Source organism: Cucurbita moschata, unplaced genomic scaffold (genome assembly GCF_002738365.1).
Source record: "Cucurbita moschata cultivar Rifu unplaced genomic scaffold, Cmos_1.0 Cmo_Scf00064, whole genome shotgun sequence".
NCBI classification, from domain to species: Eukaryota; Viridiplantae; Streptophyta; class Magnoliopsida; order Cucurbitales; family Cucurbitaceae; genus Cucurbita; species Cucurbita moschata.
This window is the reverse complement of record NW_019268580.1, coordinates 261,733-289,555: the sequence shown is the minus strand read 5'-3', so window position 1 is coordinate 289,555 and position 27,823 is coordinate 261,733. Positions and strand designations below refer to the sequence as shown.

General features: G+C 35.8%; 4 protein-coding genes across 5 annotated transcripts in view; 3 read left to right on the top strand and 1 right to left on the bottom strand.

Annotated features, from left to right (window-relative positions):
- Positions 1–2,506: 2,506 nt before the first annotated feature.
- LOC111437534 (putative glucose-6-phosphate 1-epimerase) lies at positions 2,507–6,752 on the bottom strand. The gene is made up of 8 exons (XM_023075545.1): positions 5,799–6,752; positions 4,692–4,766; positions 4,377–4,433; positions 3,598–3,761; positions 3,366–3,500; positions 3,197–3,299; positions 3,004–3,103; positions 2,507–2,904 (listed from the first exon to the last, which is right to left on the bottom strand). Exons 1-8 carry the CDS (start codon positions 5,907–5,909, stop codon positions 2,735–2,737), a joined length of 915 nt encoding a protein of 304 aa, XP_022931313.1. The 5' UTR covers positions 5,910–6,752; the 3' UTR covers positions 2,507–2,734.
- A 1,297-nt stretch (positions 6,753–8,049) lies between these two features.
- Positions 8,050–9,998, top strand: LOC111437529 (6-phosphogluconate dehydrogenase, decarboxylating 2, chloroplastic-like). Its single transcript, XM_023075538.1, has one exon. The coding sequence runs from the start codon at positions 8,161–8,163 to the stop codon at positions 9,646–9,648; it is 1,488 nt and encodes a 495-aa protein (XP_022931306.1). The 5' UTR covers positions 8,050–8,160; the 3' UTR covers positions 9,649–9,998.
- Positions 9,999–11,352: 1,354 nt separating this feature from the next.
- On the top strand, positions 11,353–17,172 carry LOC111437649. Of its 2 annotated transcripts, none has more exons than XM_023075717.1 (11): positions 11,353–11,523; positions 12,250–12,827; positions 13,064–13,160; positions 13,285–13,392; positions 13,490–13,720; positions 14,224–14,342; positions 14,418–14,933; positions 15,312–15,420; positions 15,518–16,110; positions 16,188–16,361; positions 16,458–17,172. In XM_023075717.1, exons 2-11 carry the CDS (start codon positions 12,397–12,399, stop codon positions 16,651–16,653), a joined length of 2,574 nt encoding a protein of 857 aa, XP_022931485.1. In that variant the 5' UTR covers positions 11,353–11,523; positions 12,250–12,396; the 3' UTR covers positions 16,654–17,172. The 2 variants fall into 2 exon arrangements, with proteins under 2 accessions (XP_022931485.1, XP_022931486.1); XM_023075718.1 differs by lacking the exon at positions 11,353–11,523 and adding an exon at positions 11,643–11,663.
- Positions 17,173–20,475: 3,303 nt separating this feature from the next.
- Positions 20,476–27,823, top strand: part of LOC111437499 (multiple RNA-binding domain-containing protein 1-like) — a 10,099-nt gene continuing 2,751 nt past the window's right edge. The window contains exons 1-11 of the mRNA XM_023075499.1: positions 20,476–20,617; positions 21,355–21,440; positions 21,549–21,656; positions 21,801–21,915; positions 23,139–23,848; positions 23,973–24,104; positions 24,463–24,552; positions 24,673–24,796; positions 25,363–25,686; positions 25,984–26,048; positions 26,971–27,139. Of these exons, the coding sequence (XP_022931267.1) occupies positions 21,427–21,440; positions 21,549–21,656; positions 21,801–21,915; positions 23,139–23,848; positions 23,973–24,104; positions 24,463–24,552; positions 24,673–24,796; positions 25,363–25,686; positions 25,984–26,048; positions 26,971–27,139 (1,851 nt within the window). The 5' untranslated portion in view covers positions 20,476–20,617; positions 21,355–21,426. The remainder of the gene's footprint in view (positions 20,618–21,354; positions 21,441–21,548; positions 21,657–21,800; positions 21,916–23,138; positions 23,849–23,972; positions 24,105–24,462; positions 24,553–24,672; positions 24,797–25,362; positions 25,687–25,983; positions 26,049–26,970; positions 27,140–27,823) is intronic.

The following is a 27,823-nucleotide window of genomic DNA, read 5'->3' as shown; positions in this document are numbered from 1 at the left end:
GGGGGGGGGGGGGGGAGTTGGAATGCCAGCGACGGGGGATATTTTCACGAGTTGCCGCAAAAACAGGGGAGGCAAGATTACGACACGTGGCAGATGAGGACTGAAGAAGTGGGAGATCCAACGGAGCTGGAGAGAAGGAGAGTGGGTGCTGACTGGGCAAAAGATTTGTTATGGAAATTAGCGATTCAAAGTGATATTTTTGTTGACTGAGACGATTTTGTCCTAAAATTAAATTGAATCTTAACCATTTTTTTTTAATTACCATTTATTATGGTTTCGGTTATTCTTTTTCAAATTAGATATTTAAAATCTTTAAAAATTCGTAATTATCTAATTAAAGGCTTAAATGATGGTTATAAAAATAAATAGGGGTAAAAATAAAATAGAAGGGCAATTTTGTAAAATCAGTAGTGAATGGAAGTTTTTAAGAGACCGTTATGGTGTCAGCAAAGTGTAACGTGGGAGGCAGCCTTGAATTTGGCGCCATTTTTAAGTACCCACATCTTCACCCCCTTTTCTTTTTCAAATAAAATTAAATTAATTTCATAATAATTAGAAGAGAAATATTCCTGTGCTTCGCATCCCACGAATAATTAAAAACTGTTATTATTGTTTACATATAATTAGAATCTTCAAAAAAAAAATAGCTAACTATAATTAATTTGGCTGAAATGACAGAAACGACGCCGTCCTGCACTTTTTACTGATTTACCCTCCCTTCTTTTTCGCGTGGTTGCAGCCATTTTTTATAACAGAAACGGTTAAATAGGGGCAATTTTGTAAATGTCTACGTGCATTTGGACTTTAGTATAATTAATTTTTTAAATAAAAAACTAACTGAGATTAATTCTATATAATTTTTTAGCGTATCTTAAATGTACCATAATTATAATTTTAAATTACTATATATTGTTGAATTGATAATAATTAATTGTATTATCATTTAATGATTGGTGGTTGGGTTTTCATAATCGTCATTAACTAATAATAAGCATAAATATTAATTAATTTAAATAATATTGGAAAATATTGAAGAGGACAGCAAATTGTTTTGCCGCTTAATTTGCTTGGATTATTTGGTAACTTCTAGTGATTATAAGCATATGGTCTTTATAATTATTTCATTATTAATAATATTACAATAAATTATATATTTAATGTATGCATAATCATAAATATAATTTACCCGAGAAAATAATATTTACAATTATACGTGTTAAAAAAGACAGAATAGTATTCACATGTTGATAATAAAATCTTTGTGACGGTGACTTTACAATCTGGAAGGAAATAACAAAGATATCAATGGTATAAAAACTTTGTTTCATACTACTTTCTGGCTTAAAAATCCTATTCAACCAAATCTTATCTATAGCGGTATAGGAGAAAAAAAAAAAAAAAAAAAATTCTAATTAAGACAATATGTGTGGTTAGTAGTGGGTTTGGATTGTTTTGTTAACGGTGGGTTTCAACCGTTACATGAAAAGAGAAAAAGATGGACGTAATATGGGATTCATGGGTTTCGACTGTCACGTGTGTTTATTATTATTATAATAATTTTATTCGATGGACGTAAAAAATTGTTACGAGTGAATGAAGGGCATAAATGATAAGAAGGGGGAGATGCAAATGAAGCCAAAAAAGAGACAAAATTTAGGGAAATGAGAATGGAGGCAGCAAAGAAATGGAATTAAAAAGGGAGTGTCTTTTGGTAAGCAAGTTGTGAAATACAAACATATAATAAGAAAACAAAGGAAGAAGAACATGGGATTCGACAAAATCCTTTGTTTTTTCTCACATCATAATTAATGGACACAAACTACAACAAAACATTGTTTTTTGTTTTTTGTTTTTTGTTTTTTTGTTTTTCGTTTGAATTGGTGGCTTTTGGGTTGTATAATGTTTGGGGCATTAGTCAAAATTTGCGTACTTATTGAGCCACAAAACGTGCACAAACAATAAGGTACAAGTACTCGTACCTGTACCCGTCACCTGATTTCAACATTTCAATAGAATTCACTACGTAATTTAAAACGTTCCCTAAAAATTAAATAATTATTATATATATTTTTGTAATTTAACCACAATTATCTATAAACTAATTGTTTTTTTTTAAATAATAATTAAAAAAAAAAAGAGTATGTCAATAAATATGGTATCAACTATCACGGTGAATTGAAAGATTTTCTTTTTCTTTATTTAAAACAGCGATTAGAATAAAAATCGAACATTTGACCAATAAAAAAAGTTTATTACTAATATGAATTAATTAATATCTATATATATATATACTCAAAAATTGTAATTTTTTTTTAAATAAGGAAATTAGTCCAATATTTATTTTTTTTATTCATTTTTTCAATATATTTAGATAATGTATTTTCTTATATATGAGAATTATTATAATTATTTAATAAAGTTTCATAGATTAATTATTGTTTAAAAAATAAAACCAAAGGTCATAAACGTAATTTCCCGTGGGCATTTTTTTAATAATAAAATAAAATTAATTTTGAAAGGGAAAATTTTCAAATAATCATCACATACATACATATATGTGACAACTATAGTATATCACAGTTCAGTAATTTGATTAGAACAAACCACATAATTACTTACCTACCATATACACCATTTATAAACTTCAATGGCTTTACCGGGATCTCGACCGGGTTCGATCCTTTCTTCTTTACATGACCTTACGGGTTGAGTCAGGTCGGGTTGGGTCGGGTCGTTAACTCGAGGGAAGGATGGATAGTTCCAAACGGCCAGTCCATTCCTCGCCTGGCTTCAATGTAATGGGTTTCTCAATTGCAGCTCCATCGACACATAGCATCTGTTTGTAGTCTTCGTCCCCGAGATCGACGATGGATTTCGATTTCTTCTCCCATGGATTCCACACCACTGCATGATCAGAAACCAGAATTCAAACAACCATCTTGTTCTTATTAAGGAAGCTGCTTGGCTATATTGCTTAAAATCAGAGGGGATTGATGATATTACCAACATCTGGAAGTCCTTCCTTTCTTATAACAAATGTGCGTTTTCGTTCATGATCAAGCACGGCGACGAGATCTGAAGAACTAAGATAAACCCGATCGATCTGCCGAGTGAATGAATAGTTAATGAAGGGACTAGACTTTTGAACCAATATCAACTTGGGAGTTTTAAGTACAATTGGGTTATTAGCTTTTACCTCGGATTCAAACGTTAAGGCGTCTCCTTGCTCGGTGAACCGTTGTTTATCGCGTAAGTTGTCGAGATAGTCAAGAATCTCAAGCCCCTCGACCCTTACCTCACTGTAAGAACAGTAGATAGTGTCATTGGAAAGCATCAAAGAAGAGTATGCAAAGAGCTACTCATACCTGATATCAGAAATGGAGAAATATGTGTGGAATGCAATGGAGAAACTGAAAGGTTTGCAATTGATGTTACGAATTCGTGATATTAAAGTGAGATTGCCATCTGCTGTCAAACAGATCTTGAGTCTGAATTCAAAACTGTTGGGAGAAACAAAAAAAAAGTTGTTGTTGCTGTTATCATCATCTTGAGCTTCATAATCTGAGTTTGAAAGGAGACGATCAATTCATTTCTAACCTATGTGGCCATATTTTCAGATCGTCTTCAGAAGGTTTAAGAAGCAAATCGATGCAGGATTTGTCTTTGATTTCGCCACGAGTAAGAGGAGGAGGGTTATCGTCGATTTTCCAAATCTTGTTTCGAGCAAACCCGTGCTGCTCGAGGTTTCCACGAGCCCCAAACTACATATGTAACGAAACAAATCAATAAAATTAATGCAAATGTGTGAGAGTCCAAGCCCACTGCCAGTAGACATTGTCCTCTTTGGGTTTTTCCTTTCAAGCTTCCCTTCAAGGTTTTAAAACGCGTTTGTTAGGGAGAAGCTTCCACACCTTTATAAGAAATGTTTCGTTCTCCTCTCCAACCGATGTGGGATCTCACTATCCACCCCCCTTGGGGAACCAACGTCCTTGCTGGCACACCGCCCGGTGTCTATCTATGATACCATATGTAACAGCCCAAGCCTACCGCTAGCAGATATTATCCTCTTTGGGCTTTCCCTTCTGGACTTTCCCTCAAGGTTCTAAAACGCGCCTGCTAGGAAGAGGTTTCCACACCTTTATAAGAAATGTTTCGTTCCCCTCTCCAACCGATGTGGGATCTCACAATCCACTCTTTTGGGGCCCAGCGTCCTCGCTAGCACAATGCCCTATGTTTGGCTTTGGTACCATTTGTAATAGCTCAAGCCCACTGCTAACAGATATTATCCGCTTTAGTCTGTTACGTATCACCGTTAGCCTCACTAGTTAGGTAATATGAAACAAATTAGGGGAGAAACATAAATAAGCACTACGTACCTGCGGAAAACAGATTGGAATTCCTCCTCTCACAGCTTTTGGTGGCTTGAAAACTGCCTACAATGGAGAAGAAAGGAAATGCTAAATTTTTATACATGTTATTTACAATTGTGAGAATCGAGACCCGACCCGACCCGACCTGACTAATTACGAGAGATCCAAGAAAGTTAATCTAAGCCATGATATCAAACCAGAGCAGACAAAACAAAAATGACACTGAAACAACAGTTCTTTGCCTAGCAATGAGTAGCATTTCAAAGGCTTTTGTTTCTGCTTAGGCTTTGGCGAGTTGAAGAACTAGAAGATGGAGATTACCTTAGTACTGGTAAACAATAATTCTTCACCTTTCTCAGTTTTCCATGAAAGAACTTGGCCTCCATGCAAGCTAACCTGGATCATTGATACAGCAATAAAGAACACATCAAGAACAAGAACAGTTATTACCTTTATGATTTTGTGTGATAGCAATTTTGTTGTTTATTTTCTGAAAATAAGCTTATGAAACTTACTTGTACCTATGTATCCTTCATTAAAAATTTCAGATTTCAATAGATATCATCTGAGTTTCAAAAACAAAATCGGATTTCTGAAATTTGGGTACGATTCAAGATATTGTCCTCTTTGGGCTTTCCCTTCTAGGCTTCACCTCAAGGTTTTAAAACGCATCTACTAGAGAGAGGTTTCCAATCCTTATAAGCAATGCTTCGTTCTCCTCTCCAACCAATGTGGGATCTCACAATCCACCCCTCAAGAGCCCAGCGTCCTCGCTGGCACACCTCCCTGTATTTAACTCTAAATACCATTGTAATAGCTCAAGCCTACCACTAGTAGATATTGTCCTCTTTTGACTTCCCCTCAAGGTTTTAAAACGCATCTACTAAGGAGAGGTTTTGACACCCTTATAAGCAATGCTTTGTTCTCCTTTCCAACCGATGTGGGATCTCACAATCCACCCCCTTGGGAGTGCAGCGTCCTCATTAGCACCGCCCAGTATCTAGCTCTTATACCATTTATAAGAGCTCAAGCCCATCACTATGAAATACTGTCCTTTTGGGGCTTCCCCTCAAGGTTTTAAAACGCGTCTACTAGAGAGATATTTTCACATCTTTATAAGCAATGCTTCGTTCCCCTCTCCAACCAATATGGATATCACATTCAGAGTCTCAATACTAGGAAGAAACATCACAAAGACCATGTACATAATATACCACTCATATACACATAATCAGAAGCCGACACGACAAAGCTATCGATCAGTTAAACTATAAACAACATCACAGCAACTCAGTCATAATCAAAGTGATCAAAACTTTCCAAAGCTTCTAGGACTAAACAGAGAAAATGGTCCAACCCCAACACTAAACTTATAATTTAAAGTAGAATCCTATACTGTAAAATAGATGAATAAAAGGGATATGGTACCCTTGCTGAAGCTCCACGAGAGTTCCTAAGCAGCACTTGGTCCACACCATTCTTGTCTTTGGCAACTTCAACTGCCGGTTTCTGGTTACTGACCGCCCCAGAATGATCCATTCCAAAAACACAACGAGGAAATTAATAAAGCAAAAACAAATACAAATCTCTCACACACTCTTTTTTTGCTCCCCTTCCCTTCTCTAAAAGGATGAACAACGCTGAAGAACAGCAAACTAATTGAAATAACTAAGAGGATGAACAGAAATTTGCAATATCTCAGAAGCAGATGAGAAATTTAAGCTTTACCCTCGAGGCTTCAACACACTTTCTTGTGACAAACCATTTCTCCCGTGAATTTAAACCAAAATCCCACCCACCCACTACAACAACTAGCCCCAAATTTCCCCCACCAGAAAGTTTCTAATACCACGAATTTTCCAAAATCCACCGACAAAAGCAGTAAACAAGATTCAAACCCTTTAATCATAAAGCATATCAGAATCAAAAGAACACCAATCCATGCGGAGAACCGCTAATCGATTGCGTAACAGTAACCCCCAAAGAACCCAAGAAACTGATGAACAGATAACTTCGAACAGTGCCAATTTCGAGGTCAAAAACCATTAACGGAGAAAAGAATCGATGATCATCAAAGACAAGAGAACTCCCGAACCCCAACACAAAGGAAGACAAATCTCGAATCGATACAACCGCCCAAGTTATAAAGAAAAATCAAAGGGTCAAATGAACAAGAGTTCAGATCCTCGTCGTCCTGTTAAAGGATGGGATGAATAGGAAGTATCGAGGATGGCGATTGACTGAAATAAACAAATACCCACTTGCAGATGAGAGACGAAAAACGTATAATTACGGTAAGGAAGCAAAAGGGTGAAGGTAGCCGCCATTACTATTGCTGGGTTTCAGCCATGGCCTTTGAATTTTGATTTTCGAAGTGTAGTGGCTGCCACAAAATACAGCTTTGGTAGGCCCTTTCTTTAAATTTGATTCCTAATACCGGAATTAACGACCTTTTAGACATAATTAATTAACATAATCAAAGCTTTTGTTACACATTGTCATTCTCATCATACGTAATTAATTAAAATTATTTTTGTTGGATGAATTTCGTTGATTTTTATTTTTATTAATGTTTTTTTTATTAAATATAGAAAATTTGAGGGGTTGAATTAGATATATATATATATATATATATATATATATATATATATATATATAATATTCAACAATGCTACTTTTAAAAATAAAAATAAATAGATATTGAATATATCAAAATTTATTAGAAGGATAATTAAAAAAAAAAGTATATTAAATATTTATTATATTCCAAATTAAAAGTTAAAAAAATTCAGAAATCTTTGACTTTCGATAATCGTCACAAGGCATGCATGAGAGCAATTGTCGTAGGAATGCCTTAACGTGCTCTAATCACTTTCCTTAACACTCCGAGTTACCGATAAAGTTGTCTAGATAGTAGCTGACAATGATAGAGTAATGCCTCAAATATTAGAGATGTCCATAGTACAGAATGGAGATAGAGCGCTAAATGAGCTTGACAGTTATTAATAGAGTTGTCTATAGTGGCTACTGGTGCATGCTAAAGCAACAAATGTGCCCACCGTCACTGTAATTAACAAGCACGAGCAAGAGGTCAAACCCGTCTAATTTATTCAAATTTGACTGGAAATGAATTATGTTGAATGAATCGATCTATTGTTGTGTGCCCTAAACCCTAAACTCTAAATCCTAAACATTTCGTTACGACATAATTGAGAATTTTTAATATATGAAAGATAAAATTGAAAATTTTAAAGGCTAAGGGGACTATTTGGCATATTTTATTTTAATTTTTTTTCGTTGAAAATTTAATTACAATACTTTTTTTTAAAAAATAATTATTAATTCAATGATATTATTATATATATTGAATAATTTTAAAATCTTATAACTAAAATACTATTTCAAAACATTAATGGTAGCTTAACAAGTCCATCTCAAAACGTCGCCGTTTGAAAGGGCATTACAAAAGTACAGCCGCCTGAAACAGAAGCAAATTTTAGGTTAATAAATAATAATTCCTTTTCCAAAATAAAAAATAAAAATTAAATCAGTGACCCTTCACAGCCTCGACGAGTCCGTCACGATATTTTCTTGGTCCGTTTAATCCAATTTAATTTTTTTTAATATAAAAATTAAAAAACACTTTTTCTTTTTCTTTTTGCGTTCAATTTATTTATCTATCTTCTTCTTCTTCATCATCCAAACAGCGGCCTCCACTTCTGACCTCGGCGCCTCCGTCTCTTTCTCACTCATCACTTTTTCTCTCTCTCCTCTCCATTTCCGAGCTACGATGGAAGCTTCTGCAGCTCTTTCTCGCATAGGCCTTGCCGGCTTGGCCGTTATGGGCCAAAACCTCGCTCTCAACATCGCCGAGAAAGGCTTCCCTATTTCCGTCTACAATCGTACCACTTCCAAGGTCGATGAGACTGTAGATCGCGCCCATAACGAAGGTAATCTTCCTCTGTTTGGTCAGTATAATCCTCGCGATTTTGTTCTATCTATTCAGCGCCCTAGATCGGTTATTATCCTCGTTAAGGCTGGCTTGCCTGTCGATCAGACCATTGCTGCGCTTTCCGACCACTTGGAGCCTGGTGATGCTATCATTGACGGTGGTAATGAGTGGTATGAGAATACTGAGCGTCGGATTGCGCAGGTTTCTGATCGGGGGATTCTGTATCTTGGGATGGGGGTTTCTGGTGGTGAAGATGGTGCTCGCCATGGGCCGTCGTTGATGCCTGGAGGGTCTTTTGAGGCTTATTCTAATGTTGAGGATATTCTGAAGAAGGTAGCTGCTCAAGTTGACGATGGTCCTTGCGTTACTTACATAGGTGAAGGGGGTTCGGGTAATTTCGTTAAGATGGTGCATAATGGTATTGAATATGGTGATATGCAGCTGATTTCCGAGGCCTACGACGTTTTAAAACACGTTGGAGGGTTATCGAATACTGAATTGGCTGACATTTTCTCTGAGTGGAACAGGGGGGAGCTGGAGAGCTTCCTAATTGAGATATCAGCTGATATCTTTAAAGTTAAAGATGAACATGGTGATGGTGAATTGGTGGACAAGATTTTGGACAAGACTGGGATGAAAGGAACTGGGAAATGGACTGTGCAGCAAGCTGCTGAGCTTTCCATCGCAGCGCCAACGATTGCAGCGTCGTTAGATTGTAGGTACTTGAGTGGGTTGAAGGAGGAGAGGGAAAGTGCGGCTGAGGTGTTGAAGGAGGCGGGGCTAAATGACAGCGTGGGGTCAGTGAGGAGTGGGATTGACAAGAAGAAATTGATTGAAGATGTGAGGCAGGCTTTGTATGCCTCCAAGATTTGCAGCTATGCTCAGGGAATGAATTTGCTGAGGGCTAAGAGCTTGGAGAAGGGATGGAACTTGAATTTGGGAGAGTTGGCAAGGATTTGGAAAGGTGGGTGCATCATAAGAGCTGTGTTCTTGGACAGGATCAAGAAGGCATATCAGCGCAATCCTAACCTTGCAAGCTTGTTGGTGGATCCCGAGTTCGCCAGAGAGATGGTGCAGAGGCAGGCTGCTTGGAGAAGGGTGGTTGGGTTGGCCATATCGGCGGGGATCAGCACTCCAGGTATGTGTGCTAGCCTTGCCTATTTCGATACGTACAGGCGCGCTAGGCTGCCTGCCAACCTTGTGCAGGCGCAGAGAGACCTGTTTGGGGCTCATACATATGAGCGAGTGGATCGCCAGGGCTCCTTCCACACAGAGTGGACAAAGCTCGCTCGCAATGCTGGCGCTGGTGCTAGCATTCTCAAGTGAGCTTTTGAGCTGCCCATTTGGTTGGTTTTCTTTCTTTGTTTCAATTGGGTGCAAATTTCCAACTTGATTTTGCTTGCCCATTTCAAAAGTTGGTAGTTTTTCTTCTTTGTATCACAATCTGGACAGTCTTCCATGCTTCTTAGGGGAGTAGATAGCAGATAGTTTTACTGGCTTCAAGTATTTGCTATAAATAATAATTAATAAGGAAAAATAGGAAAAAAAAAAAAAAGGAAAGAAAAGAAAGAAAGAATGGCCATTAAGTTGTATTGTGTTAGTTCTCTTTACATCTCCTTGTACTTCAAATTGAAGGAATTTCCCTTTTGTTTAGTCATTAGTCTTATTATTCTTCCATTAATGCTGCGTGAAAATATTGAAATTCTGATTTAGACCTTGAGGATTTTGATTATATCAATCTGGCATCTGATCTTGGATGAATTAGAGCGTGTTTGATTTAGACCTTAAAATGGTTTCTCTCTTATGTATGGTTTAACAAATTGAGGTAAACTAAGGGACGGTGATTCAAACCCATATTGTAATGTATAGTTGAATTAAAATATGGTTCTGGTTAGGCTAGAAAGTGGATGAAAATAAGGCCAAGGAAAACTTGAATTCTCAGAAACCGGCATTACTCTGTAGAACCAATTCTTCATCAGCTTGTGTGAATCTATTTCGTTTTCAAAGCTACGATAGAAACCATTTTTAGATGAACACGACTCTTTATAATGGTATGATATTGTCCACTTTGACACGACTCTCTACAATCGTATGATATTGTCCACTTTGAGCATAAGCTCGCATGACTTTGCTTTGGGGACCCATGATTATTTCCTAAATTAGGACACGTGTCCCTGTTTTCTCATCAATTCTCATCAAACCCTGCACATCTAGTGTTCGACGATTTGCCTAAAGGTAATTTCAGGTTTTGGAAGTGTATTTCTTTGCGGCTTTCCATTGTGTTGATACTGAGTTTTGTGATCTTGCATCGAAACCCATGAATCGAACGAGTGGAGTTAGGAATGAGAAGCCTGGAATTTTGAAGTAGGAAGAAGCCCAGTTGCTGAAGTTTTGGTACACTTCTACCAATCTTCTAACGTGGGGCGCCGACAAGGTGTTCGATGAAATGCCAAAATGACTGAAATTACCTTCTTTCTCCCACAGCCTCCGGAGAGATATGCCGGGAGGCTGGCTCAGTAAAAAGCGCCCATATACGGCCCGCGTCGAACCAAGGTCCTAAGCCGCCCGTATACGGCCTGGGTCAAACCAACGCCTTGAAGCCCGTAGCTAACTATCTATGTAAAAAGAATCTTTTATAATTTTTAAATTATCACGTCCTTTATATAATGCTAGGCTTTTGTTTTCATATATTTTATTTCTAACAAATAAACAATAAAATAATAATATACTTTAAAAATATATATATATTCTTATTCTAAATTATCCATTAACAATTAATTCAAAATTATTAGAACAATTAAAATTTGAAGGGCAAAGATTCCGTATTTAATTGTGTTCAATAATTTATAAAAAAAACACTAATAGTTTTATTTATTTATTTATTATTTGTTTACACAATTTATTTCTACGATGGCATTTACGTCATAGCATAATTAATAAATTCCATTAAATTATATTGTGTTTTAGTAATTTTTCAAATTACTAATATTTAAATACCAAGAAAAAACTTCAGTACTTAACCTATCTAATCGCCGCCACATTAAATTAAATTAATTAATTAAATAAAAAGAAATAGAAGCCCTATGCAGTTTCATCTTCCTCCCACCGCCCCGGCCGCCTAATGTCTTCCACTCTTAACGGTGCCGGCGCCGCCGCTTCCCTCCAGCAGTTCGCAGTGAGTTTTCCACTATCTCTTTACAGGTATGGTTCCAAAATCTATATCTTCCTTTCTTCTTTCGTTCCGTTTTTCCGTCTTTTCTTCTCATCTGTTTTCATATTGTTTTCTTCCATCTCTCATGCTCGTTAAACCCTGACGTTGTTAGTTCCATCTCTTCTGTCAGGTTTCCACATAAACAGTGAGAATGCTTCTTCTCTATTGCCTTTTTCTTCTTTGATCGTTTTTACTTTCTCTGTTGGTGCTCTGGGCCGCTTCTGCTATCGTGATTTTGATTTCTCTGTTGATTTTGTTTTTTTTTTTTATGGTTTATATACGATTCTCTGTTTCCTTTTGCTTTTTGCAACCATCTCGGTGCTTAATGCACATGTTGAATCAGAATGAGCATATTATAAGAGAGAATGGGGTTTTCTGTTGGGCTTGATGTTTTTTGGTTCTGGGTTTGGGTTTTGGCGAATCCGAAGTAGCTGAAATAATAATTGGTGTCGAGTGGAAAATGTGTAATCCAACAGCTTATAATCTTTTCTCTGTCCAATGTCTATCCAAAACCCTGGTAGTATCATTGCATAAAGCTTTGTTATTTTAGGGAACACTTCTCAATTGATGTTAGCCTCAGTTTCGGGCAGAAGAGTATAGAATGTTCATTCATCCTTGGATGGGGTTTATGGTTTGTTCATATTATTATAGGTTATGGTTTCCTTTTCTGATGATTGGATGGAATTAAAGCTTTTTCAATATTTGTTTTCTTGTAGATTTGCCCCTATACTATTTGATCAAGCTTGTAAATATCAAGATCTTTTTGAAAGAGTTTGAACCAAGGAGAAGAATTGGAGCACGTGAAACACTTCTTTCTGATATAATAGCATTGAAAGTTGAAGAACTTTTGCTGAAATATCAGGATGGGGGAGAAAGTCGTCACTGCTAGCGGTAAGGACAGGTCAATTCCCAGAAATCTCAATGTGCATAAGTTTGTAGACCCTCGGGCGTCTGAGCTGGAAGCTCTTCAATCCATCATTTTGAATCGGATGAATAGTAATACTTGTGATCAAAGGTCGAAGAGGAGAAGAACTTCTTCTTATTTAACTAATGCTTCTAGGAAAAGGAAAAATAAGAAAATGAAAATGGATACCACCCATCTGGATTTAGCGAAAAACGAGAAGAAGGCTTCTCGGAAAATACGTCGCAGAGCTGAGCTTAAAATGAATCATGGAATTGGATTTTCTACTTCTGGGGATGGCACCAAAAGGCTTAGAACACATGTTTGGCATGCTAAGCGTTTCACTATGACTAAGCTTTGGGGTTTTCATCTCCCTCTAGGGTTGCAGGGCAGGTAATACTTTACTTTTTCTTGTTTAATATTCTTTAATGTCCTGAAAGAAGAAAAAGGGAAATATGATTAATGTAATTGCTGATCATAAAATGTGAAATTCCTCAATGATCGGAAGTTGGACCATTAACCTATTTGTTAATGTAGTTTTTTTCTTCTAGAATTTTGTTTATGCAAAGGACAATTGCAGTTTGAGACTTTTATGTGTTAGAACTAAAATCGGTCTTCTGTTATGCCAGAGGTAAGGGTTCTAGAGCTCTTCTGAAATGGTACAATGATGGAGTGCTTATACATGATGCTAGTTATTACGTTCCCGTCCAGTTGGAGGGTCCAGAGGTGGGAAGCCTCTTTCCTTTGTGCCTTTCAATTTTTCATGTGATTAGGACTTGTTTATAGTTTTAAATAATTTATGTTTTTCTTGATCATTTGTTTTCTAAAGGTTGTTCTCATGTGCCTACAGGACTCTCTGATCTCAGCTCTAGGAATGGTGTTGGAACCATCCATAGTATCTCATTCTCAAGACATTTCTCATGCAATTATTTCTGGTGTTATTTATGGTAGAGCAATTGTATGTCATCTGGTTACTCATTATTACTAGTTTAATGATGCATAGTTTAATGATGCAAGTAGTTGGATATGTAATTACTGACTTTGTTCTTCTGCAGCTTCATGATATCAGGGTCCCGGGTGCTACTGCAATTGCTCCTGTAACATATATGTGGCGTCCATGTCCTTATCGAAAAAAAGAAATCAATGTTAATAATCATAATTGCAGTGTATTTAAGACAATGGATGGCATAGACGCGTCTTCTACTTCACGCCAGCTTTGGGTTTGGTTACATCCTTCTGCCTCTTGTGAAGGATATGATGCTCTAAAATTCGCTTGCCAAAAGGAGGTAAATATTATGTTCACGTCCATCAGATTATGACCAATTGGACCTCCTTTTTGTAGCCCTTTGATCTTGTGGGGACATCTCATCTCCCCTTACCCTCTTTTTTTATGGTCTTTCTCTAGTCTCTGAGTTTTTTTTTTTAAGGATATTATATAAATGAACAAGAAAAGTATCTGCAAAACATTGAGTGAATTTTTTAAATTTGTACCCTAGAAGGTTTGTCGACGATAGGAATGAGAATAAAACATTCTCTAGATCACTACAAGTGGAGGGACCAACTGAAAGTCTCCCCACTTCCCTAAATGAGCTCAGCTCCAAGTAAAGTTCTTATTTTCTCTTGCAAATTTTTATGTTTTGAGTGGTTATCTAATTTTCTCTTGCAAAATTTTCAAGCTTGATGAGATTATCTTTTCAATTAAAAAAAGCTGAAAGTTCACTTAGTATGTTGAAAAGATTTTTGCTTTACAATTAGTTACTGAGGTCTTGTCTTTTCTCTTTTATCTCAGATGGATGAGAAAAATATCCCAATTTACTGTTCTTCATTAGAAGGGCAACTTGCAAAATTGGAAGTATTTGGCTCAAATGCATCCCAGCTTCTTGAAAATCTTTTGCATCCTATGACACGGTAGAAGCACATCTTGTCTTACTGTCATAGATGAATGCTATCCATAGTGATTAATAACTAACTTTACTCCTGCAGTGCTTCACAGAATCTTTGGCAGTTGAAAAAGCATTCCACTGGGGGTCCTGATGGTAATTCTCATTTGAAGACATTGTTCAATTGCGAAAACGAGAATTACATTCCATCATATGGAATTGCATCCATCGCTTTCAAAGATCCTCGAATGCTACCGAATGAAAAGACTACAGACGTTCAAGATTCAACTTCAATGCATAACCCTGCTGATTCCTCAGCAATTCTTTCTGAAGATAAAGAAATTCCAAAAAGTAATGAAATGTTATCATCTTTGGATTCAAGAATTGACGAAAATGGTTTTTTACTTGAGAACAAGGAATTGTGGGATGCCAAAAGTGGAATGAGGGCCCCTGTTGAAGATACTGTTATTTGTGCAGCAAGACATCATACACGGATGAATCGCTTTTGCCTTGATGAACCGTCTGCAGAGATGGCGAAAGATCTGAGCTCATTGCAATGCTCAAGTGCTTGTCCCACATTGCTTTTAAATGAGAATGACGAAAGCAGTACTCTTTTAAGGTAACCACTTTTTCTTGATTTTGTGAATTCCACTGACATTGTTATTTAGGGCAAGGAGTTTGGGTTATTTTTCTGATTTCTGGTCGCTCAATGTCTACATGTTTGGTTTTTCTGATGATTAAACTAGTGCATTGTTTTGCCCTCTTATTCTACATGATTGTTCTCATTAAGTGTATATTCTCTTTGAAAACTTGTACTCAAAATCATATGAAGGGTTCTATTTTACTCGACATTCAACCCTTTTGACCATGTTCATCTCACAAGACTCGAGTTGATTCATCTTTCTGCTGTGTGTTTTCATGGATGATAATGAGGTGTGACGGCAGGTCTTCTAGGGAATGTTTAACAATGGCAATGCATTTCTTCTTTGTATTTCAGATGGTCAATCATATTACCCGTAAGTTGGGTTAAGGCATTTTGGATTCCTCTAATATCTAAGGGGGCTCGGGCAATCGGTTTGAGAGAGAGACACTGGATTGCGTGTGAAGTAAGAAATGTTCCAATAAAAGTTTCCTTTCAAATTATCCCCCAGTAGTAGAAATCACATATTTACTTACCTATATCTCCCTTCGCTTAAATTGTAGGTGGGATTGCCATCGTTTCCTTGGGATTTCCCTGATTGTACTGCGTACTCACGATTCATGACAAAAGAATCTACCGCAGTTGACAACAAAGCTGAGTGTTCTTCTTCCTTTTCAAGATCTTTTAGGGTTCCCATTCCACCCCCATGGCATAGTGTCCAGTTGACACTTAGCAAGGAATGTGATGGAGTGGAGAGCAATGGAGCTTGTACTGAGAAAAATATGGCTCACACCGATTCATCATCGATATTTGATGATGCAAATTGTGAAACTGCAGTGGTTGGTGTTCACGATCAGAAATTGTTCAACGGAATCGTGGCTCGAACATCTTCTTCATTGTTTGAATTTTTGAATGAAATAAACCTTGGGCATTTGCCTCTGTTTCCTCATGGACGAGATAAAAAGGCTAGAATTCTCGAGTATCTTAACAACAAAAGCACACTAGATCAGTGCAAAAGTAGTATCGACCGAATAAGTTATAGCAGCAAATCATGTTTCCTTAGAGTGATTCTCCGCGCTTATAAGAAAGGTGCGTTTGAAGAGGGAGCTGTTATTTGTGCTCCCAAGTCAGCTGATCTATCTTTGTGGACTTCAAGGTGATTTATCTTTTCTTTACTTCGTTAAAATGTTGCAAAAGTTTGGCACTTAACATTCATTCTATATGTTCATGCAGATCAGCAGACGACGAAAAAGCACTCCGAATTCCCGAATCTGCTGTAAGGCACTACTTCAAACTCAGAGAACAGTCGCCCACAATGTGGGAACTACAATTACCAGAAAATGATGCTGCTGGAGAATCTCACAGGTGGCCCATCGGCTTCGTCACCACTGGATTCGTTCACGGAAGGTTCGGATACTACGGTTATCTCAAAACATAGACTTCATATGTATAATAACACATCATTCTCTTCTTAGTTATGATATTTTGACATCATTCCTGCAGCAAGAAGCCGGTTGCAGAGGGTCTTTGTGAAGCAACGTTACTAGCTCGTCTTCGAGAGCAACAGTTCGACGGTATGTTTTCAAAAAAGAAAGAACAAATTTACGTCCTTGTTAGGAACTTAAGATCTTCAGCATACCGAGTTGCACTTGCTACTGTTATCCTTGAGCAGAAGGAAAATGATTTAGAATCTATGTAACATAAGAATTGTGATGTTTTGGTTCATTCTTTGTAACATGTAGAAAATGGGGTATGGTGAAATATCATTGTATTTCTATATAGTTCCTGGGTGAGCTTAATTAGCTTCAGGTAATGAAATGTAACCAATGAATTGTCCAATCATTGATCTTTTTTCTGTGAAGAGTACAAAAATCAATGGGAATCTAAGTCTCTGGTTGATTAGGGCAGAGACATCACTGTCTTCCCAGAAGATGAGAAAATGTATATCTGTTTATAAAATGGACCAATAATGGTTATAAAGCAAGCATGGGAAGAGAGAGAGAAGGCAAGCCATGGATTTACAGAAGAGAGAGAAAAGTGAAAGAGAAAGAGAAGAGACAGTGATGGCTGATTAGACAAATGGTAAAAGAAAAGTGTGCCATTTCCTGAATAACCAAAGCCTGCAATTTGCAGCTTTTTTTGGTTTGATATTGATTCAGAAAGTTGGAAGCTCAAATTTTATAATTATAATGTTTATTTCACCCCCTTTGTTTTCTTATATAGTTTTTTTTTTTAGTAAGGGCAAAATGTAGAGACCTAGGTTAACCGACTAAGAGCACTATGGTCGACTTTGAGACTATAAGCAACTTTATGATTGAGATCAAAGCCCAACAATTGAGCATAAGTTGGCATCGAGACTCAGAAAAAAAAAAGTCAAGTAGGTCCACATTTCGACTTTGATCATTATGGACTGGTATCGGTGAGGACTACTCTGTAGTCTTGGATTCCTGTGAAGAAAGGAGTACTAAGGTGTAATTTTTTTTTTCTTTTTTGTCTACACGTCCAGCAATTTGTAGCTTGATTTCTTTGGTTAATAAGATCGAAAAGGTTTCTCAATTCTAGGAAGTCCCATACATGTTAGAAGTTTAGGTTTATGTCTCCTCAAATTCAGTCGGAAGATTCTAGCATAAACTCTTATCAGAATTGTAGATCAAATTAGTTTAACTTCAGTGTAAAAAAAAATTAGTTTTTAAAATTTAAAACTTGTAACAATTTAGTGGGAATTTTAGTATAAAACATTTTTACTTTAAAAAATCATTACAAAATTCAAAAAATAAAGATAAAATGGTTATATTTTGACGATTAAATTTAAAAAAAAAATACTTTTCAAATATTTGGATGCCTTAATCTAGATTAAGACTGTAAAGCTTAAAAACATTATAATAAAGTGATTTTCAATCTAAGTGAATAATAAATTTCATAAATTCATAATAAAATGATTAGAGAAAATAGAAAATAATAATGTCCCACATCTTTTCATTTTGTGAGGCCCTATTTTGTTGTGTCCTCAGGACATGCGTTGTAACATGAAATAGTGGTTGACTGCCACTGTCGTTTCTTTTCATCTTTAAATAAATTATCATTGACTTGCTTTTCTTTCTATTTTTCTTCTACTCCTTCAATTCTAATTTTAATTTCACCCCATTCAACTAGAGGTTAATAATGGTAACAATAAATTAAGATTACCTTCACAATTTACGTCAATCACGTTTCGATATTAGAGTCGAAAATGATGCTCGAGTGACTCAACTACTACGACTACTCACTAATAATCAAGTTAGAGGAGACTTTAAGAAGAACGATATTCTTAACAACACCGATAAGAACATTTTCACTAATATCAAATGTTCTCAATAATAACCCACGTGATGAAGTACTTGTTCTCGAGCCCGAACATAAACCAACTCAACGAAAAAGGTTAAAACAACCATAGGTTTTGCACCACTTTCGTTCAGTATTGTATCAAGAGTGAATAGAGTAGTAATCATTTCAATTATTTTATGTATTTCTTAACTATCTTATACTCAAAATCCCCCTTATTCGAATATGATATTGGTTCATTCATATATCATTTATTTGCTCGGGTGACACATGCCCACTAGCTTCTATCTTGGTTCCTATCCAAACTACATTTTAACGCGAGAAAATACTGCTTTTATACCATTTGTAACGACCTAATCCAGAATTCAATCCTTTCAATCTTTTTTCAAATCTAGACATTGAGTTAAAGGGTTTGATTGGAACAAGTTTGCATCGTTAGCGATTGTTCTTTTGGGGACAAAGGAAAAGGGCAAAAAGTTTGTCGAAATGGGTTGTGCTCATCGGAAACATCTTACCTTGCAAAAACAAACCTTACCAACTTTCACACTTCCTTTGTCTTCTCCTTTTATGTTTAATTCAAAGTTTATATCAGTTGAGCTATGCTCGTATTGGCAATTAGTTTAAATTAGGGTTTCCCATAAACTTCTTTATGTTTAATCCAACGTTTATATCAGTTAAGCTATGCTCGTATTGGCAATTAGTTTAAATTAGGGTTTCCCATAAACTTTTTTATGTTTAATCCAACGTTTATATCAGTTGAACTATGCTCGTATGGGCTAATTTAAAGTAGGGTTTCCATAAACATCAACAAAAACCCATCAAACTTTCATTTAAACCCTTCAATTTCTTTATTTTTGGATACAACTCCCCAATTCTATCTAATTTCCCCTATAAAACCCCTTAATTCCCTTCAAATCTCTCACTCCATCTCCTTCTTCCTCTTCTTCGTCTTCTTCTTCTTCTCACAACCCTGGTTCGAAATTTGAAGGCTTCCCAGGCCTTCCATGGCTATGGAACTTACAACCAAGCTCCATATCTGAATTGGGTCGTGCAAAGTTTGAAACTTTAGGCGTAAAAGAGGGAGCTTTCTTTAGTCCACTAATGGGAGGCGGTGAGATTCAATTAGCTGCTGACTCATTCATCCAAATATTGAGTTCAAAATGGCTCATTAAATGAGTGAATGACGCAGGAGACAGATTGAATCTTAAACCTTCCTTTCTTGGACTGAAGGGAGCTCCCTTAATCTTCCCTTCTCCATTCTTTATTCTTTATTTTTTGTGTGTAGCTGATACAGGCACGGCGGAGGACGGCGGAGGACGGCGGAGGACGGCGGTGGTGAATTAGGGTTTCAGAGAACGGTGGTGGAGAATGAACTGGTGGTGGTACACGCATTACGACAACTCGGCTTTCGACATTTCCCTCATGGCTGCAGCAACAAGTTCCTAGACATGTCTCCTTTTCACTTCACTGTTATTTACCATTTTGCCCCCCCTATTCCCTTTTTTGTCCTTTTATATATGTATTTAATTCTAATTATCGAAATATTATTGTTGTTAAATTTTATATTATATATAATAAAACATTTTTATATTCATACATTTTAAATTATAAAAGATAAAATATTTAATAAGAGAAAAGGGTAATGTTGGAAAGTACATTTTTCTCGAAAATGAATAAAATAAAATAAAAAAATCCCACGCACAGGTTAAGTACAAATTCTTGTGTTTAATTAATTTAATAATGTTATGAAAAACAAATCCTGTTGTTTTTCATCCCAAGAGTTGGATTTATCCTCTTTAATTATTTAATATATTGATTTTTATTTATTTATTTATTTTTGGAAACAATAGTTGTAGTGTACTTGAAACGAAATCTTATTATAAAAATTAGTTTTTAATCTAATTTTTAATTTTTATAATATTTTTTTTGAGAACGCGTAGTCTTTAAATTTTTAAAATTACGAGGCTAATACGAATTCTTTTAGTATATTAATTTACTTTCGATTTAATTTACTTTTAATTAATATATAATTTTAAGATTTGATTTATTTAATTTGGAGGGATGGGTCTTTTGGTAATTTGAATTATATCAATTAATAAAAAAGTGAATATTTTTCAAAAAAAAAAAAAAAAAAAGGAAAAGGAAAAAAATAAAATAAAATAAAAAAAACCTAACTTTTTAATCTTCCTCTCACTGTCCCATGCTTCGCGCCACTTTCTTCTTCTTCTTCTTCACGTCGTCTCCTCATCACTTGGTGTCGCCACCGCCGCCGCCGCCGTCTTTCGCCACCGCAGCGTCCTCCAAGCGGTCCTGCGCCGATTTCTACACTGTTGTTGTTACTGGTATTCCACCGATCTGCATATGTCTTTCTTCTCACTTGGAAAACACAAATTAAGACTGGTCTAATGAAAGAATGGAGGAGTTGTTGTTTAATTTATATATCGTTAATAAGAATAGCCGAATGGAAACGAGGAAAAAAGCCTTGTGGTTATGGGGGCGTGGGTGTACTGCCGTTTTGATTTGCTGCAATTGAGGCTTTGATCGCTGTGCTCAGCTGAAAGTTAGCTTTTCTCCGCGATCATGAATTTTACAGAATCTCCCTTCTACTTTGTTTATCAGAGGATCACTCGAAGTAGTCTATCGCACTATCTGATTCGCTTTTTAATTCCTAGGTTGTAGGAGTTATTTTAATTGACCAATATCAACCATATTTATATTTGTAGACTGCAGTTGGAGAGAAGACAATGTGTATGTTTCTTTTGATAAATTTGGAACTCTCTTGGATTGACCAATACGATAACCATTGATTCTTTAAATTAACCAGAAATAAGAGCCGTATATATATGCTTTGAATTTCATTTACTTGATTTAAGAAGCCTTAGATACTTTCAGGGTAGATTAGATATACCTTAAACCTTTTGGATGAAATATTTGTGTTACGCCTTTTGATGTCTAATATCTTCTTGTTAACAGCAAGGATAGTTCGTCTGGGTTATGTTCTGATCTGTGTGTTTCTTTACCTTCTAGCTTAATGAGTGGCATTGAGCAACTTACGCCTTTTGTTTATGATTTCGTCCAGGTTGCATCTAGATCCTATAAGTTTCACGTGGGTATTCAGAAGCCTCATTGATCAGATTGCCTCAAAGTTACAATGACTGATTCCACGTGAGCTCACTCTTGTCCTTGCTTGCAAAGTTTCATATGTCCCCCTGGAAAATGGAAAAGTATGTTATTTTCTAAAAGAAATTTGATTAAGAATTTTCTGCATAACAGGTCTAGGATATGTGTGAAGAATTTGCCCAAGTTCATAGATGACAATCGCCTTCGTACTTTGTTCTCTGATAAAGGAGAGATTACAGATGTTAAGCTTATGCGGACCAAGTATTTTTCATATCCCATTCTTGATTCGTTTGAATGTCTCTGCCTTTGGTTGTGTCATTTTGATTCTTACTGGATATCATAATGATTTTTCTTCATAGATTTTGGTTACAGTTGCTATTTTCTTCTTAATTTTTTTTTTTCAAGGGATGGGAAGAGCCGACAATTTGCTTTCATTGGGTTTCGCACGGAGCATGAAGCTCAAGCAGCGATACATTATTTCAACAAATCTTTTCTCAGTACTCACAGGATCGCCTGTGAGGTCTGTAGTACTCTTTGGCCTTGTATCAGTTTTTCTATTTCTTGTTATTTTACATTATTGGTGATGTTTCATATTTTTGCTTTTGGTCCGGGGAAGTTTTCTGCTTGTGATCTTTTGTTACTATAGAAATTTGAACTCTACACTCCAACCATATAGTACCAAAACATCAAATGATTGATGATTAGCACCAATCACAATACTATTCAAACACAATACAAGGAAGATGTGATTTTTTCCCAGAAATTAAAGGATGTAACCTATTTTGCTTTCTTCTGATTATGCTTGCTATTCTTCTTGAGGACATTATTATGTATGTTTCGGGCTGTTTGTTCATTCATTAGCTTCAAGTGCTCAAACAAGACGTGGAAAGTATACGTATTAGTTGGAGTTATAATGTTATTGTAATGAAGGTATGCTCTTAACAAAATTTAAGAGGATAGTGGAAAAGTAAAGGGTTTAGGATCATGAGAGTTTAGAAGCATCTCATATCAAACACATTAGATTTCTTGATGGTTCCATTGGTTTAGTGATTCGGTCTTTTATTTGCCTCCTAAACCCTAACACCTTTTGATTCTTCCAGAACGTATCAAACCTTAGTTTACCTGTTGCTACAATTATTGCTAATGAAGTGTCATTTCGCATTTGTGTGGGCATTTGTTTAAGGTGAAGACTATATCACTTTAGTTATTTGGATTACATATAGGAAAAACTACTATTTGTTGGATGGAGAGGAATAGAAGGATCTTTGAAGAAAAGAATTTTAGTTTTCGTAGACCTTTGGGACCTTATCAAATGCCTAGCTTCTATTTGGTGTAACTTTTTTTTTTTTTCTTTTTTACTTTTTGACAATTGGTTGCCTTTCAAGCCCTGTGATGGCTAGGGAGGTGGCTTATCTTCCACTTTTGTTTTGATCTTTCAGTGATGTTATTTCGGTTTCAATTTGAGAAAAGAAAGTGATTATACAAGATGGTTTCATATATTTTCTTTGATCGAGTTGTGTTGCAATGGCAATGCCTGGTCATTTTGCGAAGTATGTTGATTAAGTATTCTGTGTATGAGATCTTCAGTTGGAATCATATCTTTGATAAGGTTGAATTGTTTTGCTTGTGTAAAGATAATCAATTAGAGTGCATAGGTAGTGAAGAAAGTTCCCTGAAGCCCTCAGGATACGAAGATACATATGTTGACTTGATTATTACTAAACCCTACTTTTTTTTTCTCAGAGTGCATGGAAAGTTGGGGATCCAAAAATTCCCCGACCTTGGAGTAAACATTCGAAAGAAAAGAAGGGCATTAAGGATGGGATGGAAGTAGAAGATGACAAAAATTTAAGTTTTTTGGGGTCTAAAGAAGAGGGTGATGACCTTAAATTGAGTATTCAAGATGATGACCCTAAAATCCACGAGTTTCTTCAAGTGACACAACCTCGGGTTAATTCAAAAGTGTGGGCAAATGACATTTTGATGGCTCCAGAAACTGATCAAAACGGAAAAGGAAAGGAGAAACCAAGTCACATGAAAAAGATAGATGGAAACCAACTGAAGTTGGTGAATGTTGATGGAGATAAAGCTGAGGAAATGAAAACTTCATTGCATACTAACTCTGCCCATGATGATAAAATTTCGGATATGGAATATTTTAACAGCAGGGTGACGAAGAAATGGTCAGATTCAGAGACCAGTGATGACGATAATATTGATGAGGATGCTAAAAATGAGGATGAAACTATAAAGAAAAAATTGGAGATGAAGGATGTTCAGATGGTAGATTCCGAGTTACCACTAGAAACAGAGGCCGAAGAAGAGGACCATTCCAATCATTGTGATGCAGATTTACTCCACATGGAGGAATCCTCTTCAATTCTGGAAGATAAGAAGGATGAAATGCTGGAGAATGGGAGACTCTTTGTTCGTAATCTTCCATATGCAGCGACGTAATTATCTTTTCTGCAATTATTCAACTGTGCCAATTATTTGTTTTTGTTTAAATTTTATTCATGCAAATTTTCTGTAAATAGAGGGATTTTAAAAATATGTTTTTTGAACTTTTATCATCAGCGAAGAAGAGTTAGAAGAGCACTTCCGAAAATATGGCACTGTCTCGGAGGTACATCTTGTAGTTGATAAAGATACAAGACGTTCTAAAGGCATTGCTTATATCCTTTACAGTCATCCAGAATTTGCAAAAAGGTAACCGATTGGTGAATGAAAATGTTTTACTCGCGTCATTGTTCCTATTTATCTTTGTTTGTCTTGACATATTGTATTTCTTGTGGATTTAATGGCTAAGTCGAGGATGTATAGTTAATCTCGACCTCCTTCTAGGTTGTTGGATTGGTCTAATTTAGAGATCTATGGGAAAAAGTTGAAGATTGAAATTATTAAGGTTTTATGGCGATTTTCCTCTTCTTTCTCGCTCTCTTTTGAACTTCAGATTTTAACTTCAAATAAAATAACAGTAGTATGCTTGTCTATGTTGTCACTTCATGTACATCCTTGAAACGATTGAACCTATTAACAAAAATTTTCAATTCTATTTTAACTGAAGGGCACTTGAAGAATTGGACAGTTCAATTTTCCAAGGGCGATTATTGCATGTCATGCCCGCTCAACTGAGGAAAACATTCGAGAAACCAGAGTAAGTTCCGTTAGTGTATGCTCTCTGTGACTGGACTGCCCAATTTTGAATGCTATTGCTATTTTCTTTCCGCCCCACTCAAATCAATATGTTTAATGGTGAATGTTGCTCACTCAACAGGGAAAATATTTTAGAGGACCAAAGGTCAAAATCCTTCAAGAAAAAGAGAGAGGAAGAGAGAAAAGCGTCTGAAGCTAGTGGCAATACAAGAGCATGGAATAGTTTATTCATGCGCCCTGATACAGTATGACATAACCTAGTCTATTACTTTCTTCCGCTTGCTTAAATATCTATTTATTTATTATTTATTATTTATTATTATTATTTTTTTGTATCTTTAACAAATTTATTTGGTTGCACTACGTTCAAATGTGATTCTATTACTTACAAATATGTTCCTTTTGTTCTTACATAGTTCGAAGATTTCCGGTCAATCACTTTAAAATCTTTTTGTATAATTAATCTCTCTAGTGTTTCTTTTAACAGTTTTAAAATGGATCCAATTTTTTAAAATGCTTTTATTTGTTATGATTTTAAAATAACACTTTTAATAATCTAAATAATCTAAAATCACTCAAAATGCTATATTAAACCCACTTTAAATGAGTACTTTTTCAAAGGTACTTTTTGAAAAAGTGTTTTTTATTTTAATTATTATTATTATTTTTTTTTTGTCAAAAGCTGTTTCAAGGGCACTATTAGTATGATAACAAGGTATGAAATATAATGTTCTCTTCCACCCTCATTTTTGTAAATAATAAATTTCTGTTGTGAGCTTGTTGTCACGTACCTTTCTTCTTTTATCTGTAGGTTGTTGAAAATATTGCTAGAAAATATGGTGTTAGTAAGGGTGAGTTATTGGACCGGGAGTCTGATGACCTTGCTGTACGAGTTGCTTTGGGTGAAACTCAAGTAGTTGCAGAGACAAAGAAGGCTCTCACAAATGCTGGAGTAAATGTTGCATCTTTAGAGGAATTTGCTTCTGGTAAAGTTGATGGACACAAAAGGAGCAATCATATTCTTCTTGTGAAAAACTTGCCTTATGGTTCTTCTGAAGGAGAACTTGCAAATATGTTTGAGAAATTTGGGAGTCTGGACAAGATCATTCTTCCACCAACAAAGATATTGGCTTTGGTAATTCTTGCTGTATATATATATATATATATATATACATATTTATAAGTTAATATATCATAGACTTGATTATTTCTCTAAACACTTACGTGATTAATCTTACAATAAACGATTTCATCTACGCCCACCAATTATAATTTATTCACGATTGACTTTTTTATCAGCTGGATTGATTAAAGCACCATTCAGTATTGGTGGCTCCGATAAAATCTTTTAACTGTTTATGATAAACTTTATGGACTTTCTCAATTTCATCTATTGTCGTCTAACCTTTGCTCTGCTTTGTTCTGAGATCAGGTTATTTTTCTTGAGCCATCTGTAGCCCGTGCTGCTTTTAAAGGTTTAGCATACAAGCGTTACAAGTGAGCTCATTCTCTTTTCTTATATGTTTGAGAACAACTGTGGTATTTTGTGGCATATGCTTAATGGAGTTATGTTTTACCATGCAAGCATCATAGGTTGAAGTATAACTATCATGCTAAAAGTATTGTAGTTATTTGAATTATGACATCTTTATCTACTATGCGGAAATAGAGTGGTTGCAGTATAATTAACGATGAGTTGGTGTATCTTCCAGAAAAGATATTTCTTAATTTGTCTTATCCCATAAGAGTTTTTGTTGTGTAACATGGATGGGGAAGGTGTTGAGTATTACTCATTTGCTGCCCCTTTGTTAGCAATGACTTTAGGTTAGTATGGATAGTGAATAGCGGTGGTATTTTAAATTTAGTTTTACCTTCTATTAACATTTTCATCTGTTGAACATTGATGTTTAATGCTTGAATATTCCACTGCTCTGTTTTTAGTTTTACCTTTTGTTATTTACTTGTTTGAGTGTCCCTTGTTTTACTTCGATCAAAAGCTTTGTTGCATTGAACATGGAGCGTGCCTTGTTCATTGAAATGCTATCTTGTGCAGTTTATTTGAGTCAAGTGTTTGGCGAAATTAAATCTTGATGCACAAATGCAAGTGCTACCTTTAATCTTTGCCCTCACTTTGAGAATATGTGTTTGGTTATATTGTTTTCAAATTATTTTGAAATTTGAAATATAGTTTTACCTCTCTTATTATTGATGTGAGCATGTGGGGGAGTTATTATTTTATTTATTTTTAATTTTAATTTTTGCCAACAAGAGCATATCTCAATTGGTTTAGGTATTATATCTTTTATCAAAAGGCTAGAGGTTTGAATTCTCACCCTATATATTGCTAAGGAAGGTTGAAAAAAAAGCTGGATTTTTTCCCCCTAAAAGTAATGGTTCTTTCATTTTGGCATTATCCTAGGGACGCTCCGTTATATCTGGAATGGGCTCCTGACAATATTCTTTGTCAAAATCCAATGGATGGCAATGTGAAGGACGAGAAAGTTGGTGAAGGTGATGCTAGGAGGGTGATATTGGAGCAGGCAGTGGATGGAATATCAGATGTTGATTTTGACCCTGACAGGGTTGAGGTTTGTTTTGTTCTCTTGTTTCCCCTCCTTTTCGTTGCTTTTAGCCATTGTGATGGTTGATGGTGTCGTCCTCGTCACTTACGCTGGAAAATCGATGATCACATTGTGTTCTATCTGGTTGTCAATGAAGAGAACATGCATTGTTAACTCATGGTGGATGACCCCCTCTTAGGAAATTATAGTCTAGGATGACGCCTCTCAGGCGATAGTATTTCACTTTATTGCTGATCTTGTATTATAAATGCCGGAGAGTGTGCTCCCTCCTTATATCTGTGCACATACCGATGATGCTGTCAGAGCACGTTAACAAGTAGGTCAATGGAACCTCTCTCTCTTTCACATGTTGTCCATAAATGGCTATTCCTGTCAGCTGCAACTTTGGGGTGCATTTGAAATCGTTTTTTGAGCTCTCATTTGCTCATTTGGGTAGAAGCAAACGTCAGAATCATATTGCTAAGTCAAAATCTTGGTTTAATCTTTTTGGATCTTGTATCATTAACATTCTTAATCAGAGGCACTTTGCTCAAAATTCTCGAGGCCTTTTGTTCGACACTCCTCCTAGGCAAATGCCTGTGTTGTTGTCCCTTGGTCATAAGGTGGTTGGCTGCTCCTAATACATATTTCCTGTTCAAAAAAAAAAAAAAAAAAAAAAAAAAAAAAAAAAAAAAAAAAAAAAAAAAAAAA

Excerpts from the sequence above, each read along its gene's own strand:
- LOC111437529 (XM_023075538.1), top strand. The coding sequence starts at position 8,161 with ATGGAAGCTTCTGCAGCTCTTTCTCGCATAGGCCTTGCCGGCTTGGCC.
- LOC111437649 (XM_023075717.1), top strand. The coding sequence starts at position 12,397 with ATGGGGGAGAAAGTCGTCACTGCTAGCGGTAAGGACAGGTCAATTCCC. Across the intron at positions 13,161-13,284 it reads TCCAGTTGGAGGGTCCAGAG|GACTCTCTGATCTCAGCTCT; the intron begins GTGGGAAGCCTC and ends ATGTGCCTACAG. Across the intron at positions 14,934-15,311 it reads GAAAGCAGTACTCTTTTAAG|ATGGTCAATCATATTACCCG; the intron begins GTAACCACTTTT and ends TTTGTATTTCAG.
- LOC111437534 (XM_023075545.1), bottom strand. The coding sequence starts at position 5,909 with ATGGATCATTCTGGGGCGGTCAGTAACCAGAAACCGGCAGTTGAAGTT. Across the intron at positions 4,767-5,798 it reads CTCGTGGAGCTTCAGCAAGG|GTTAGCTTGCATGGAGGCCA; the intron begins GTACCATATCCC and ends TCAATGATCCAG. Across the intron at positions 3,762-4,376 it reads TTCCAATCTGTTTTCCGCAG|TTTGGGGCTCGTGGAAACCT; the intron begins GTACGTAGTGCT and ends TTACATATGTAG.